Source organism: Vicugna pacos, chromosome 11, assembly GCF_048564905.1.
Source record: "Vicugna pacos chromosome 11, VicPac4, whole genome shotgun sequence".
NCBI lineage: Eukaryota > Metazoa > Chordata > Mammalia > Artiodactyla > Camelidae > Vicugna > Vicugna pacos.
Window position 1 is genome coordinate 54382712 of NC_132997.1, and position 16434 is coordinate 54399145.

General features: G+C 34.2%; 1 protein-coding gene across 4 annotated transcripts in view; it reads left to right on the plus strand.

The window, feature by feature from the left end:
• The window catches only part of CTNNA3 (catenin alpha 3), a 1353918-nt gene that overhangs the window by 836537 nt on the left and 500947 nt on the right, over nucleotides 1–16434 (plus strand). For all 4 annotated transcript variants that reach the window (XM_031682182.2, XM_072971428.1, XM_072971429.1 and 1 more), the window contains one exon: nucleotides 10375–10467. In XM_031682182.2, coding sequence (XP_031538042.1) covers nucleotides 10375–10467 — 93 coding nt within the window. The remainder of the gene's footprint in view (nucleotides 1–10374; nucleotides 10468–16434) is intronic.

The following is a 16434-nucleotide window of genomic DNA, read 5'->3' on the forward strand; positions in this document are numbered from 1 at the left end:
ATTTTTGCAAGTGAAACCGACAAAGGCTTGATCTCCAAAATATATAAGCATCTCATATGACTCAATAAGAAAAAAATAAACAACCCAATCCAAAAATGGGCAGAAGACCTAAACAAGCAATTCTCCAAGAAAGACATACAAATGATCAAAAAGCACACGAAAAGATGCTCAATATCACTAATTATCAGAGAAATGCAAATCTAAACTACAATGAGGTATCAGCTCACACCAGTCAGAATGGCCGTCATTCAAAAATCCAAAAATGACAAATGCTGGAGAGGCTGTGGAGAAAGGGGAACCCTCCTACACTGTTGGTGGGAATGCAGTTTGGTGCAGCCACTACGGAAAACAGTGTGGAGATTTCTTAAAAGACTAGGAATAGACTTACCATATGACCCAGTCATCCCACTCCTGGGCTTGTATCCAGAAGGAAATCTACTTCAGGATGACACCTGCACCCCAATGTTCATAGCAGCACTATTTACAATAGCCAAAACATGGAAACAACCTAAATGTCCATCAACAGGTGACTGGATAAAGAAGAAGTGGTATATTTATACAATGGAATACTACTCAGCCATAAAAACTGACAACATAATGCCATTTGCAGCAACATGGACGTTCCTGGAGAATGTCATTCTAAGTGAAGTAAGCCAGAAAGAGAAAGAAAAATACCATATGAGATCGCTCATATGTGGAATCTAAAAAACAAAAACAAAAACAAACAAACAAAAACAAAGCATAAATACAGGACAGAAATAGGCTCACAGACAGAGAATACAGACTTGTGGTTGCCAGGGGGGTGGAGGGTGGGAAGGGATAGACTGGGATTTCAAAATTGTAGAATAGATAAACAGGATTATACTGTATAGCACAGGACAGTATACACAAAATGTTATGATAAATCACTGAGAAAAAAATGTGACAATGAGTGTGTATATGTCCATGAATGACTGAAAAATTGTGCTGAACACTGTAATTTGACACAACATTGTAAAATGATTATAAATCAATAAAAAATGTTACAAAAAAATAAAGTGAAAAAAAAAAGGAGATGTTTAAGAGATGAAATCAAAACAAATGGATTGATGCGAGAATGGGAGAGTGAGTATTGCCTAAGCATCCTCCAACTCTCTGCTTTGAGTCACAAAACATATGGAGCTACTCACCACCTGCACAGTTCAGTTCTCTGTCCCTGCTAGGCTAATTTGCCCATCATTATTCTGCCCAAACTAACGAAGATCCCCTGTGTGGCTGAATTGGTGAATAATTTCAGGAACTACTTTTTTGTTCTCTCCTTATTTGATACTTGAGACCACCTTGTTGAAACTTTCCCTTTTCCCAGCTTCTATGACATCAGGGTATTGTAGGTAACCTTCTTTATCTCTGACCCCCTTTCCAAACTTCATCATAGGATTATCTCCTTCCATCTGCCTAGTAAGTACTGGCATCTTAACTGCTCTTGTAAGAATATTTACTCCCTACTCAAACATATCCAATTACTATTGATAAGCTAGTGATTTCCTAATTAATATCCTACTGGCTATATCTACTTATAAATCTCAATGGCAACTCAAATTCAAAGTATCTAGTCCAACTCTGGATATCTACCATCACCCTGAAGAGACTTTGAGTGTTCCCTCCATTAGTGATTTGGCCAGTGACATGGTTTTGCTATTTACTAACATGCCCAAAGGCACAGACCTCCTTTTCCTTCCTCATGTCTCTTCACAAGCTTTTGAGAATCCTTAATCATTTTTAAATTCAGAAAGAAAGCCAAACTTATGGCAAATGCCAGGTCAAAACTAAAGAACTCATTTTAGCTATATTGTTTCCATACCTTTACTCAAAGTTTGCCTGTGGTCATTTGTATCTTTGCTCCAGGTTTGTCAGATTTTGATGTTCCCAATATAAAAACACAGACTGAAATCAACTCAAAGTAATTAAGTTTAATGATCTGAAGGCTTTCTCCTCAAGTATTTTCCCTCATAATTTAAAGTAATAATACTTGCCTTTATGCTTATATAATAATTAGAAGCTTTTTTTTGAGGAGGAAGGGGCAGAGGAAGAACACAATTTCCAATGAATAGGTTGTACTGAGTCCTCTAAGACAAACAATTCATTGAATATATTCATTTGTGATACAATAGAAGATCATATCTATTCATGATAATTCAGTTTCCCAATGAACGATAAACTATTTTTTAAAATTTTTTTATTGAGTTATAGTCATTTTACAATGTTGTGTCAAATTCCAGTGTAGAGCACAATTTTTCAGTTATACATGAACATACATATATTCATTGTCACATTTGTTTTCCGCTGTGAGCTACCACAGGATCTTGTATGTATTTCCCTGTGCTATACAGTTTATCTGTTTCTACATTCTGAAATCCCAGTCTGTCCCTTCCCACCCCCTGCACCCTTCGCAATCACGAGTTTGTATTCTATGTCTATGAGTCTGTTTCTGTTTTGTATTTATATTCTTTTTCTTTTTAATTCCACATATGAGTGATCTCATATGGTATTTTTCTTTCTCTTTCTGGCTTACTTCACTTAGAATGACATTCTCCAGGAACGTCCATGTTGCTGCAAATGGTGTTATGTTGTCAGTTTTTGTTGCTGAATAGTATTCTATTATATAAATATACCACGTCTTTATGCAGTCATCTGTTGATGGACATTTAGGCTACTTTCATGTCTTGGCTATTGTAAATATTGCTGCTATGAATTTTGGGGTGCAGGTGTCTTTTTGAAGTAGGATTCCTTCTGGATATATGCCCAGGAGTGGGATGACTGGGTCATATGGTAAGTCTATTCCTAGTCTTTTGAGGAATCTCCACACTGTTTTCCACAGTGGCTGCACCAAACTGTATTCCCATCAGCAATGTAGGAGAGTTCCCTTTTCTCCACAGCCTCTCCAGCATTTGTCATTTGTGGACTTTTGAATGATGGCCATTCTGACTGGTGTGAGGTGATACCTCATTGTATTTTAGATTTGTGTTTCTCTGATAATTCGTAATATTAAGCATTTTTTCATGTGCCTATCTATCATGTGTATGTCTTCCTTGGAGAATTGCTTGTTTAGGTCTTCTGCCCATTTTTGGATTGGGTTGTTTATTTTTTTCTTATTAAGTCATATGAGCTGCTTATATATTCTGGAGATCAAGTCTTTGTTGGTTTCACTTGCAAAAATTTTCTCCCATTCCATAGGCTGTCTTTTTGTTTAACTTCTGGTTTCCTTTGCTGTGCAGAAGCTTGTAAGTTTCATTAGGTCCCATTTGTTTATTCTTGCTTTTATTTCTGTATCTTGGAAGACTGCCCTAGGAGAACATTTTTGAGTTGTATGTGAGATAGTGTTTTGCCTATATTTTCTTCTAGAAGGTTTATTGTATGATAAACTATTATTTTTATTTATTTACATGGACTAAATTTTATTTTAGGATACTTTGCCTGATCAAGAAATAATTTTGAAAACGAATACATCATTGTCTTTTCCTTCTAACGATTTACCATCTGAAAGATACGTAAATGAGCCTAGCGAGAATGAAGTATGTGCTGTCACTGTGGGAGTGTGAACGGTAGAGGTATGAATTCTGATGCTAGGCAACTGAGAGTATTTGTAGAGAAAATGGTATTTGATCCAGGCCTTAATGTATAGTTATGAATTTAAAAGCACGTGAAAGGATGACTTTCAGATAGGTTAAACAACTTGTAAAAGAATAAACCCAAAATTTGGTAAATTACTTTCAAGAATCAGGTGTTCTTTTGTACCTGGTATATAAAATATTCTACTAGACACTGAGGGATTCAATATTCAAAGGAAGACAGGTACAAATACATTTACCTGTATGTGCAGAACCTGAAGTAAACACCTCCTCTGCATTTGCCCTTGAGACTAGGACATTCAGGTTGCCTAAATCCAGACACAGATAGTTGATTAGAAAGTGACTTCTGTTGAAATGATTATGGTTCTGCATTGACAGCCTTTAACTTTGCTGAGAGTAACCATCTGAAATTAGTGCTTAAATGCTGTGTTAATTCCTGGTTCAGTACTGCATTCAGTTATGGTTGTAGGCAAGAGAAAATGAATTTGGCTTACTTATGTAGAAAACAAAAGGGACTTCATTGGAAGATGACAATGTAGTGCACATAAATACAGGCAAAATGAGAGAAGAGAGCTCAGATTGGGTAGAAATAAGAACTGCTCCTGGACTCTAAGTAGGAAGTGATGGATATGCCCACACCAGGGCCAGGTGAGGACCAGGAGCATTTATTAACTGTCATACCAGGACTTCACATCACTGGGTTAGAGGATAAGAAAGCAGTTTTCCAAAGGGAAGTCAGAGTGTTAGAAAAAGGAATGGATTCTGAGGAGAAGGCCAGGAATTTCTCCTACACTTGATATTCTTGTTTCCTGAGTACTTTTATTTTTAAAATTTTCTCTTTTTGCTATAGACTAAATATTCGTGTCCCCCCCAAATTCATATGTTGAAATCCTAACCCTCAAAGTGATGGTGTTTGGAGATGGGACATTTTAGAGGTGATGAGGTAATGAAGGAAGAACCCTAGTGAATATGGTTAGTGTCCTTATTAAAAGTAGCCCCAGAGGGCTCCCTCACCTCTTCTGCCAAGTGAGGTTACAGCTAGAGGGCTTAGTCTAAGAACCAGCAGGCTGGTGCTCACCAAGCTTTGAGTCTGTTGGCACCTTGATCCTAGACTCCCCAGTCTCCAGCACCACAAGAAATAAATTCTGTTGTTTGTATGCTCCCAGTCTCTGGCACTTTTGTCATAGTGGCCCTGCTAGACTAAGCCCTATTTCTCAGGTGGTAGTATAAGTCATTATTTCTTGTCTCTAATTTGTGAATCCTTTTCTATGACTTATTAGCCTCTTCTATATATAATAAGTTCATACTTCTTGTAGATTTTAACCTCTTTACATTAATCTTAGGAAGGAATGTCTATACAAACAAATGAAAATCAACCCAAAGTCTAAATATGTTTCTGTGTGTTGTGTTATATGTATGTGGAGCATAATAACAGAATCACTTAGGGAACTTTTAAAAATCAAATTAAACATATCGTATACGTCCTCTCACTTCTACCTATAAACGCACTTGATGTATCAGAATACCTTGACAGAAGGAACCTGGGCTTTTCTTTTAATAGCTATACTGGTGATTCTGTTGTGCTCACCATCCAGCTTATCCTATAAATTGAGGACTACTATATCAGATTTTTCTATGGGCCCTACCTTACTTCTATTATTAAACATATTTGACATTCTGGATTCTATGACGACTATGAGAAAGTTGTTGAGAAAGACTTCACCTCATTATAAGGAAGAGCTTCTTAACTTGTGTGACTTTGATCTCTGCAACGGGAGTCGGCTGCCCTGTAAAGCAATAAATCCTGTCTTTGAAAGTGTTTACAGAGGAGTTGCATGACCATCTGCCACAGAGGAAAAGGAATGAAAATGAGACCGTGCCCTTTCTCCCCCACTGAGAGCTAAGATAACATGGTGACATGATATCACAATTAACTATGTGAACTATATATAAGCAGTGAATATGCAACAATGGAAATCTTGCTGAAATACTAAAGTTTACTCCCATGTTCTTGAGAAATCACATCACAGGTAAATATCTGTGTGAGAACTCCTTAGTGATAGACTGAATGATTTATAATGAGCAGCTGTCCAACTAGTTAGCTCGTTCCTCGCAAAGATTCCATTTCAGTTGTCTAAGATGACTGAAAGGACAACTAGTGCTCTGGAGATTTCAAATAAAACTTGGTATTAGAATGTGAAAATGCAGCATGCTTTGGTTTTCAGTACTTTAAACATGCAATCTCTTTACCATTTCAGAGCAGAGTAATAATAAAAAGCAGAGTTAAGCCTATATAGCATGGTAGATTGATTTAAAGGTCATTGAGAATATCCCCACTCCCCAAATATCTCTTTTGTTTGTTTGTTTGTTTATCCATTTTCTATAGTATTTAGTATATAAAATATATTTTATATATAGTAGTTAGTATCTGCAAATCTCAAACTCCTGATTTACCCCTTCTACCCCTTCCCCTCTGGTAACCATAAATTTGTTTTTCTATGTCTGTGAGTCTATTTTGTAAATAAGTTCATTTGTCTCTTTTTTTTTATTTTACATATGAGTGATATCATATGGTATTATTCTTTCTCTTTGTGGCTTACTTCACTTAAAATGACAATCTCCAGGTCCATCCATGTTGATGTAAATGGTGTTATTTTACTCTATTTTATAGCTGAGTAGTATTCCACTGTATAAATATTATCACCAACTTCTTTATCCAGTCCTCTGTTGATGGACATTTAGGTTGTTTCCATTTAGGCTACTGTAAATAGTGCTGCTGTGAACATTGGGGTGCATGCATCTTTTTGAATTAGAGTTCCCTCCAGATATATGCCCAGGATTGGGATTGCTAGATCATAGTGTAAGTCTATTTTTAGTTTTTTTGAAAAATCTCTATACCACTTTGCATAATGGCTGTACCAAACTACATTCCGGCCAACAGTGTAGGAGGGTTATATCTTTTTTTATAGCTTTCTTTGGCGCCACCATTAGTGAGACATTCTTTTGGGTCAAGTATGGCCATCTCCCTGATCTTGGTGAAAAGTGAGGGACAGAACTTGCCTAGCTGGCAGGATTTTATGTGGCCAAGATCCAAAGCAGGGAATTTCTCACTTAAGAATATGAGTTAGGGAGTGAGGTAAAAGGGAGGGACCAAAGTCCAGCAAATAGAAAAGATGGCAGGGATATTCAAAGCTGGTTTAAAGAACTTGAACTAGGAACCAGAGAGAGGAGAACAAACACCATCAGGATGATAATAAATGTGAATTAATTCGAGAATTGTCTGGCCACGCTTTGTTGTCTACAAGTGTTTTTTTTTAAACAGATCTGAAAGGGCAGTAAATTCAAGTTTAAATCATTTAGAATGAGACGCATATCTTAGAGGGCAGAAGGACCTGTGAGAAGGAAAGAGGCTCACAAGGGAAGTGCTGATGTAAAAAAAAGTCACTCCCCACCAAGTAATATGACAAGTCTCTGTTTAAAGATTTTTAACTTGTTTTTTGCAATTATTACATATAGTATCAACAATGATTTTAATAATATAGTTTAATCTTCTATAAAAGTAAAAGAACATCATGTCCTGACCTTTTATTTTTAATGAATTTATCTGAGTGTTTTGATCCCATTTATTTAGGATAATTTAGACTCTGATTTTGTTAGTCTTGGCTAAGGATATAGCACAATATCAATAAAAAATCTGGTCAAGCATTTCAATGCAGGAAACTTTTCATTACTTTAATTCAGGACTGCATACATAGCACACATACAGCCCTGGTTAATAGTCTCTCTGTTACTGAATTGTTTGAGTATGTTTCTTCCCTTTATTTGGCTTTGTTTTCTTATCTATACAATAGAGGATTAAAGAATGGGGCCAGAGGTCACAAACTGGTGAACTGTGAACTAAAGTAAGCCAATGGACTGTTAGGTTGGTCAAGGCAGTGGATTTTTCCTTATATTTCATCTTGTTTTAATGAGTTCTAGTACCTAGAGGCTGGGCGTATGCAGTCATGTTTGCCTGCAGACTCACCAACCCACCCCAACCAGAGTTACATCCAGACTCCGTGTTTGTATTCCCTGCATAAATCCTGAAAACATCTGAATTTGTGGCTCTTTGATTAAACATTTTGTCAAATTTCTTTAGGCCCCTAAGATTTTAATTTTGTAAAACCTCTTGAGAGGGTGAATGTTCTTTCCTTGTGCTCATTAGTAGAGAGAGAAATGAGCTGGAAGGAAATTAATACAAGGTCAGGGCTACCTGGGATCAGACCATCTCCACACACTATCTTATTTAATCCTCAGAGCACTCCAGTGAGGTAGGTACTGTCATACCCATTTTATAGGTGACACAATGGTCTCAGAGAAGTTAACATTTTGCTCATCATCAGGAAGCTTATTAATAGTGGGAATCAGGTTCAAACCCAGATCTGTTTGTCTCTAAAACCTCGCTATGAACAATTTTCCTTAGCAGGCAGAAATCTTTCACAAGGATCTCTTGAGTAATGAAATTTTACACAGACTTTTGAAACATTGTCAAAGTTAGATATATAAAGGATGTCAGATGTCCAAATATCTCAAACTATTTGACAAAACATTTTATCTGCATGGTTCTTTCTTTGACCAGTAGAGTTGCCTTCATCCTGTGCCTGAGAATATACTTGACTGCCATAATTGCCACAGAGAACTCAAATATTGTTAGAAGAAATTTGCCTTTTTGCACATTGATATGACTTAGAAAATAAGTCAAAAATCACTCAAATTAGAAATGTAGATACTGTATTTCTATCATATAACTGTTTCTGTTTTGTCACAGAATACTAGCCATCCTATACAAATTTGTTTGTAAAAAATATTAAAACTCCACATGCCTTAATCTGGAAATAGTACTTGATTGTCTACAAAGTTTACTTGACATAGAACTGTTCTAGTAAGGAGAAGTTCAAGTATGTCTGAATAATGGAAGACAGAAAGAGTGTTAGTATAATAATTAATTGAGTAGAGAACTTTTAGTTTTGTTGTATTTTCAATTGACAGTGTTTGAAAACTTGTCTGCTAATATAAACAGAAACTTTGTGTTTAGGATGATTTCCATGTTACATTAGTCACTGAATTGGCTGCAGTAATCATGGTGGCCAGCAAATGTCTAGAACAAGAATGTGTTTTTAAAGGGAAGAAAAAGAGAAAGATGGCACATTAAAAATAAATCAAGTAAGGGAGTGTCCATATGGAGTACCTTTCTGTAATTTTTAAACTTTGGATAAACCCCCATGCATCAGATGTGACCAAAAGATTGAGCCAGTAATTTTTAACTGATACTTAAAGAGCGCTCAAAATTATAGGTAGATATTTTCTGCAAGTGCAGTGCAAATTATTATATGACATTAAAGCAATTAGACTGCTATGTCTTATTTCTGTGAGTGGGGCTTTTGGAGTAGGGGAGGGGGCATGGAGACTACTGCCCTTTTCAAATAATTCATAAATGTGCTAATTATATGTCAGATATGAAAGTTGAGGCATTGTGACCTTCAAGCCCACAACAGACCTTTTAAAGTAAGCCATTTCTATGTACATTAATAAAGTGAACAATGTCCTTCCATAGTTCAGTAATGTATGGCTGTTATTTCATTATATGTAAATGCTAACCAAAGAGTTGCTTCACTATTGACATATTAAAAATAAGCCTATAAAAAAAGCAAAGGCTTTTAATCCATGTAACACTTTGTGGTACTCTGCAAATAATGATCCAAGGATTTGTTTGTTGTTTGCTTCCATTGCAAGTGAATAGATTTTGGATTTCATCAGTGAAATCTGCCGTGTGCTAAAATATATAATAGCTAACAGACATAAGTAAATGGTTATTAGAAAAGTCATCACTGCAAAGAGATGAAGAGACAGTGACATATTTTGTAGATCAAAGAAAACACTGCTCTGTACACAAACACTCACCTGCCAGCCAGGAGAATGCTGAGTAAGAGTGACATTCAAAGGAAAAGAAAGGAATTCCATGATATTTCTCATGGCTCTTTCATGGTATAAAGAAAGTATTTGTGAATAGTGGACTTAGATAATGGCCATGAAGGTAATTATTTAAAAGGGCACCCATTTCTCTAGAAAAGAGTGTAAGCTCCAAAAGCAATCTTGTGTAAAGGAATGTGGGTATTACTAAGGCTTGAATCAAAGTGACTCCCAGAATGTTAAATAGTGCCCATGAAGTTGTAGTAGGAAATCAAGAACAGGAAGAAGAATTTAATTATCTTGTATTTGTCCAGGTTTGTAGTACATTTGATGCGGAATAAAACATGAATAAAGATACAGTCATGCTTAATGCAACTTAAGTATGCATAATAGACCTGTGGGAAATAATAAACTGATTACAGACTTAAAATAAACCACAATCATATGAGATTCCAAGAATCTATTTGCATTCAATCCATAGATAAACTATTTTTTTTAGACCCCTAGGAAACCATAGCAGTTAGCATCTTATTATGCGTTAGATGTTGATACCAAGAGGTCTCAGGTAGAACTTACTATTTCGCTTATCAATGTTCCTTTTGGTTTCAAACAATTTTCTATGGCCCTTTGTTATTATGTAATAGATTCTCTGAATGCTTCCATAGAGCATATACCAGTAACATTTATGAAAATACTGTTGTTTATTACTGAGATTTTCAACGAATGTATACATGTTCTTATTTGTCTAGGATAACATATGTTTCTGCATTTCCTTGATAATGTGAAATGATTTCCATTATTTTGGATTGTATTTAAGGTGGCAAATCTTGCTTGTTCCATGTCAACAAATGAAGATGGGATTAAAATTGTCAAAGTCGCAGCCAATCACCTGGAAACACTGTGTCCACAGGTATGATAACTAAGTTACTGTCTCTTCCATTAAACTACCTATAAAAATTATATGTAATGCTTTAGATGTTCATACATATAGAAGTATATTAAAATATTTATTTAAAACATAGAAGATGACTCATCCTAAGGTCATGGTTTATTGTTTACTGAGCACCTAGTTCTTTATTTAACACCAGGTTTTTGTAACATTACCTAAGAGACCATATTAGAATTTTGTGAGAGAAAGATGTAGTTTGAAATCAAAACAGTGCTTAATACAACAGATCTGATTCACTTTTAGTCATTATTTATTTTGAAATCTCAAATCATATGAAAGGAATGGCTTTTTCCCTCGTTTATCAGATGAGGCCATGAATTTGAAAAAAACCAAGAAACATTGTCCTGTCTTCAATTTAGGAGTTTTTTTTAAAAAATGCAGAGAGCAACATATTTTTAGGGAATTATTTCTAGATGACTAATTTGTTAAAGCCATGCATCAGGATACACATAAGGTCAATCTTAAACACCTTTCTTGTCTTAGAATGAGAATAACATGGATAATTACTTGCTAATAAAAACCACAAATGTTGTAAGGATATAAAATATAATAATGATTAGAAGCTTCAAGGACATCTGCTGAGATTCTGATTTTACTTAAGGTAGAGTATGTGTTAAATTCCTGATTTGGCTTGCTGACAATTTTATCTCTAAGAATGTTGAGAAAACAGTAAGGGAGACTGCTTCTTTTGAGTTAATCTTGATTAACAAATAAAAAGTAGCTGAAGACATGCAATCTAGAGAACCTGCAACTGAGATTTCCCAACTGAGCTCAGTTTTCTATGAGGTCCCACAGGAAACAGAACACTGCAGTGAGGTCTCTGAGCCACTTACACTCCCCTCACCAGTCTATGAGAGGTCTCATTCCTCCACACTGTGGGCAACACTTTATGCTGTCACATTTGAAAATGTTTTGTGAATCTGAAGAGTATTCAATCTATCTCATTGGCTTCAATTTATAATTATCTAATTACTCAAGAGAAAATTTTTTTCCAAATGTTTATTAACTGGCTTTCTAATTGTGTGAATTGCCTAAATCCTTTGCCAATATTTAGTTGTTTTTTATTTTTAAATTTCATTGCTTAGGTTTGTTAAAAATATCTTCTGTTGACAATGGGTTTTCTTTTAACTTTTAAAATGATATGTTACTCATAAAGGATTTTAAGAACTTTAATGTAAACATATGATCCATCTTTAATTCCTTAAATAGATTTGTTAGCATCTACTCAGTGCCATGGTTTGCTAGTTTGTGCTTTGTCAAGAAATTCTCCCAACAAAAATGTTCTATAGTTTCTGCATTTCCTTTTTAAATGATTGAAGTATTGTTATTTAACATAACAGATATATATAAAGGTTAGGTCTTTATATCATCTGAAATTTATTTTTATGTCTAACATGAGGTATAGATTTTTTTTTAAAGCAGTGCTAACCATTGGGCAACCGTCATGTTTTAAATAGTTAATCCTCTCCCAATTAAAGTGAAGTAGTACCATTTTTCACACACACACACATGCTTTTAAAATGTTTGTTGTTTTGTATACACTTGTATACATATATGTAAGTTATAACATACGTAACACATGCATACATATACATGTTTTATTTAATATATGTATAATACATACATACCAGATGTGTATAATCTTTAGTATTATTGTCTAAGTAAAAATAGATTGATAGATAAATTGAAATATGATCCAAGTTATACAAGTTTCTGGGATCTCTATTCTGTTCCCGCCACCTGTTTCTTTATCCCTGCAACAGTGTTGCATAATCTTTTTTTTTTCCTTCCATTTTTATTGAGATATAATTGACATACAGCACTGTACAAGTTTAAGGCATAGAGCATAATGATTTGACTTAGACCACAGTTAGTTTAGTGAATATCCATCATCTCATATAGATACAAAATAAGAAAGAGAAAAAATATTTTTTTTGAGTGATGAGAACTCTTAGGATTTACTCTCTTAATAGCTTTCATATATAACATACAGCAGTGTTAATTATATTAACCACATTATACATTAGATCCCTAGTACTCACTTATCTTATAACTGGAAGTTTGTGCCTTTTGACTACTTTTATCCAGTTGTTCCTCTCCTCACCTCCCCCTTTAGTAACCACAAGTATGATCTCTTTTTCTATGATTTGTTTGTTTTCTGAAGTATAAACGAGGTGCAACACTATATGAGTTCCTGTACACAACACAGGGATTTGATATTTCCATACATTTCTAAAATAATCAAAATAATCATTTCAAAATATGAAAATAAGTTTAGTTACCATCTATCATCATACAAACATATTACATAATTATTGTCAGATTCCCCACACTGTACATTTCATATCAGTGACTCATTTAGTTTGTGGAGTAAAATTGCTGGATTGCATAATAATTCTATTTTTAATTTTTTTAGGAACTTCCGTACTTTGTTCCATTATGAATGCAGCAATTTACGTTCCCACAGCAGTACGCGAGGTTTCCGTTTTCTCTACATCCTTGACAAACTTTATTTGTTATCTTTTGGATACTAGCCATTCTGACAGATGTGAGGTGGTATCTCACTGTAGTTTTAGTTTGCATTTCCCTGATAATAAGCAGTGTTGAGCACCTTTTCATGTGCCTGTTGGCCATCTGTATGCCTTCTTTGGAAAAATATCTGTTTAGGTCCTTTTTTCATTTTTAAATCAGGTTGTTTCTTTTCTTTTCTTTTCTTTTTCTTTTTTTTGATATTGAGTTGTATGAGTTCTTTGTATATTTTGGATATTAACCACTTTTGAATATATTGTTTGCAAATATCTTCTCTTATCAAGTAGGCGGTCTTCTCATTTTGTTGCTTATTTACTTCACTGTGAAAAGCTTTCAAGTTTGATGTAGTGCCATTTGTTTGTTTTTGCTTTTGTTTCCCTTGCCTGAGGAGACATATCCCCCAAAACATTGCTAAGACAAATGTCAAAGAGAATACTGCCTATGTATTTTCCTAGAAGTTTTATGTTTTCAGGTCTTACATTCAAGTCTTTAATTATTTTGAATTTAGTTTTGTATATAGTATGAGAAAATAGTCCAGTTTCATTCTTTTGCAGGAAGTTGTCCAGTTTTCTTAACACCATTTATTGAGGGTGTCTTTCCTCCACTGTATATTTTTGCCTTTTTTGCTGTAAATTAATTGCCATGTTAGTGTGAGTTCATTTTTCTGGACTGTGCTATTATGTTTCATTGATCTATATGTCTGTTTTTGCGCAGGTACCTTACTTTTTATTACTGTAGCTTTGTAGACTAGTGTGAAATAGGAGAGCATAATACCTCTGGCTTTGTTCTTCTTTCTCAAGATTTTGTTGACTATTTGAGGTCTTTTATGTTTAAAATTACACAGACTTTAAAAGTATTTATTCTAGTTCTATGAAAAATACTGTTGATATTTTGATAGGGTTTGCATTAAACCTGTAGTTTGCCTTGGGTAGTTTGGTCATTTTAACAATATTAATTCTTCCATACCATGAATGTGGTATATCTTTCCATCTGTTTGTGTCATCTGCAATTTCTTTTATCAGTGTTTTATAGTTTTCTAAGTACCGGTCTTTCACCTCCTTAGTGAGATTTATTCCTAAGTATTTTATTCTTTTTGATGCAATTTTAAATCAGACTGTTTTCTTAATTCTCTCTCTGGTAGTTTTTTGTTAGTGTATGGAGATGTAACAGATTTCTGTATATTAATTTTATATCCTGCAACTTTACTGAATTCATCGATGACTTACAGTAGTTTATTGGTGGCCTCTTAGGATTTTCTGTATGTTGTATCTTGTCATCTGCAGTGACAGTTTTAATTGCTGCCTTTCAGTTTGGATTGACTGATTGATTGTCTGAATGCTGTGATTCTTACTTCCAATACTATGTTGACTAAAAGTGGCAAGAATGAGCATCCTTGTCTTGTTCCTGATCTTAAAGGAAATTCTTTCAGGTTTTCATTTGTTGAGTGCAATGTTAGCTGTGAGCTTGTCATATATGGGCTTTTATGATTTTGAGGTTTGTTCCCTCTATACCCACCTTGTTTAGATTTTTTTTATCATTAAATAGATGTTAAACTTTGTCAAAACTTACTGCATCTATTGAGATAATTATATGATTTTTATTCAGTTTGTTAATGTGGTATAGTACATTAAATTATTTGTGGATATTGAACCATACTTGCATCCCTGAGATAAGTCCCACTTATTTGTAGTGTATGATCCTTTTAATGTATTGTTGGATTTGGTTTTCTAATATCTTGTTGAGAATTTTTGCATCTATGTTCATTAATGGAATTGGCTGTAATTTTTGTATGTGTGTATCAGAGAGGTGTGTAGTTTAATTATGGTTTTATATTAAATATTGGTATCTTCTAGGCAAATTGAGTTACCTTGTTTTTTTTCTTTAAACCATTGCTGTTCTCCGTTTTGCTCTTTAATATAACTTACAGAATCCATTGTCAAGTTCTATGAAAATATATTTTAGAATTTTTATTGAAACTGTTCAATTGTCTTAGATTTTAAATTATGTTAGGGAATAATGACTCCTTCAAGATATTAAATATTTTCACTAATAAACATGTTTTCAGTATTTCCATAATCAGATCTTTTTTTTTAAATGTCCTTCAGGGACTCTTTGGTGGGTTTTTTTTTTTTAAATAATGAATTACAGTAAATTCCATGGCTACATGCTGATGGCATCCAAATTCTTCTCTCCAGGCTAGACCTCTTTCCTAAAGACCAGATTCAGATACTTAGTTTTCCCCTTAATATTTCCATGCTGATATCTAGAAGACATCTAAAACTTAAAATAGCCAAATATAACTCCAGATTGTTCCTTCTCCAACTTATTCTACTGCTTCTTCAATCTTACTGATTTTAGTTAATAACATTGCCTTTCATTTAGTTGCTCTGAAGAAAAACCTGTGAGTTTTCCTTTTTTTACTCAGTAAATATTAATTAAACATATAGTATGTGGTAGGCATTATTTATGCATCTGGGAAGTAAACAGTAAAGTTTACATTCTAATGATATCTGATGGCTCATTTTCCTATTTAATCCATTAACAAGTTTTGTCAATTTCACCAAAAAATATTCATTTTCTGTCTACATACTTTTCTCTATCTTGTCTGTCAACATCATAGCCTATGCCACTATTATCTCTATATTCAACTACAAAAATATCCTATATGGTTTTCAATGCTTACACTCATCTCTCTAATGTATTTTCTATATAAAAGCCAAATGTTTAGCATAGCAATTGCTTTCCATAGCCCTTTACGGTAAAATGCAAACATCTTTTAATGGCTTAATCAGACTTACATGAAATTGCTACTGCCTCAGCCCTGCACCATTTTATTTTCCTTTTCGCTCATTAGATCTCTGCACATTGGCCTTTCTGTTTCAAGAACACAGTAAGCACCCTCCCATCTGAGGGAGTTTGCAGTTGGTAATTTCGCAGTGCTCTTTTCTCATATGGCCATATGGACAGCTTCTGTTACATTCAATTTGTGAGAACTCAGCTCAAATACCATCTTCCCAGACAACAATCTCCCTAAGTCACTTCTCCAGCTGTAACCTATTATGTCATCATATTTATTTCTCTTAAAGTCTCTACTACAATCTGAAATTATACTTTATATTTTTTTTTAATTTTAATTGTACATTTTCTACACTCAAACATGCATCTCATGAAGGCAATGATTTAGTGTTCCTTGTTCACTACTTATGTCTCTTGTACTAGCAGAAATGCAGCATATATTGGATGTTCAATAACTATTTGTCCAATATATAAGTGAGTGATACAGTTTCTAGAATGTTATATCATTCTATAGTTATAAAGGGCAGAAAGAATTTTTGCAACATCTTTTCTGATGCTTTTCCAAACAGGTATGTCTTTTTTTTTGACAGTGTGAAAAAAATT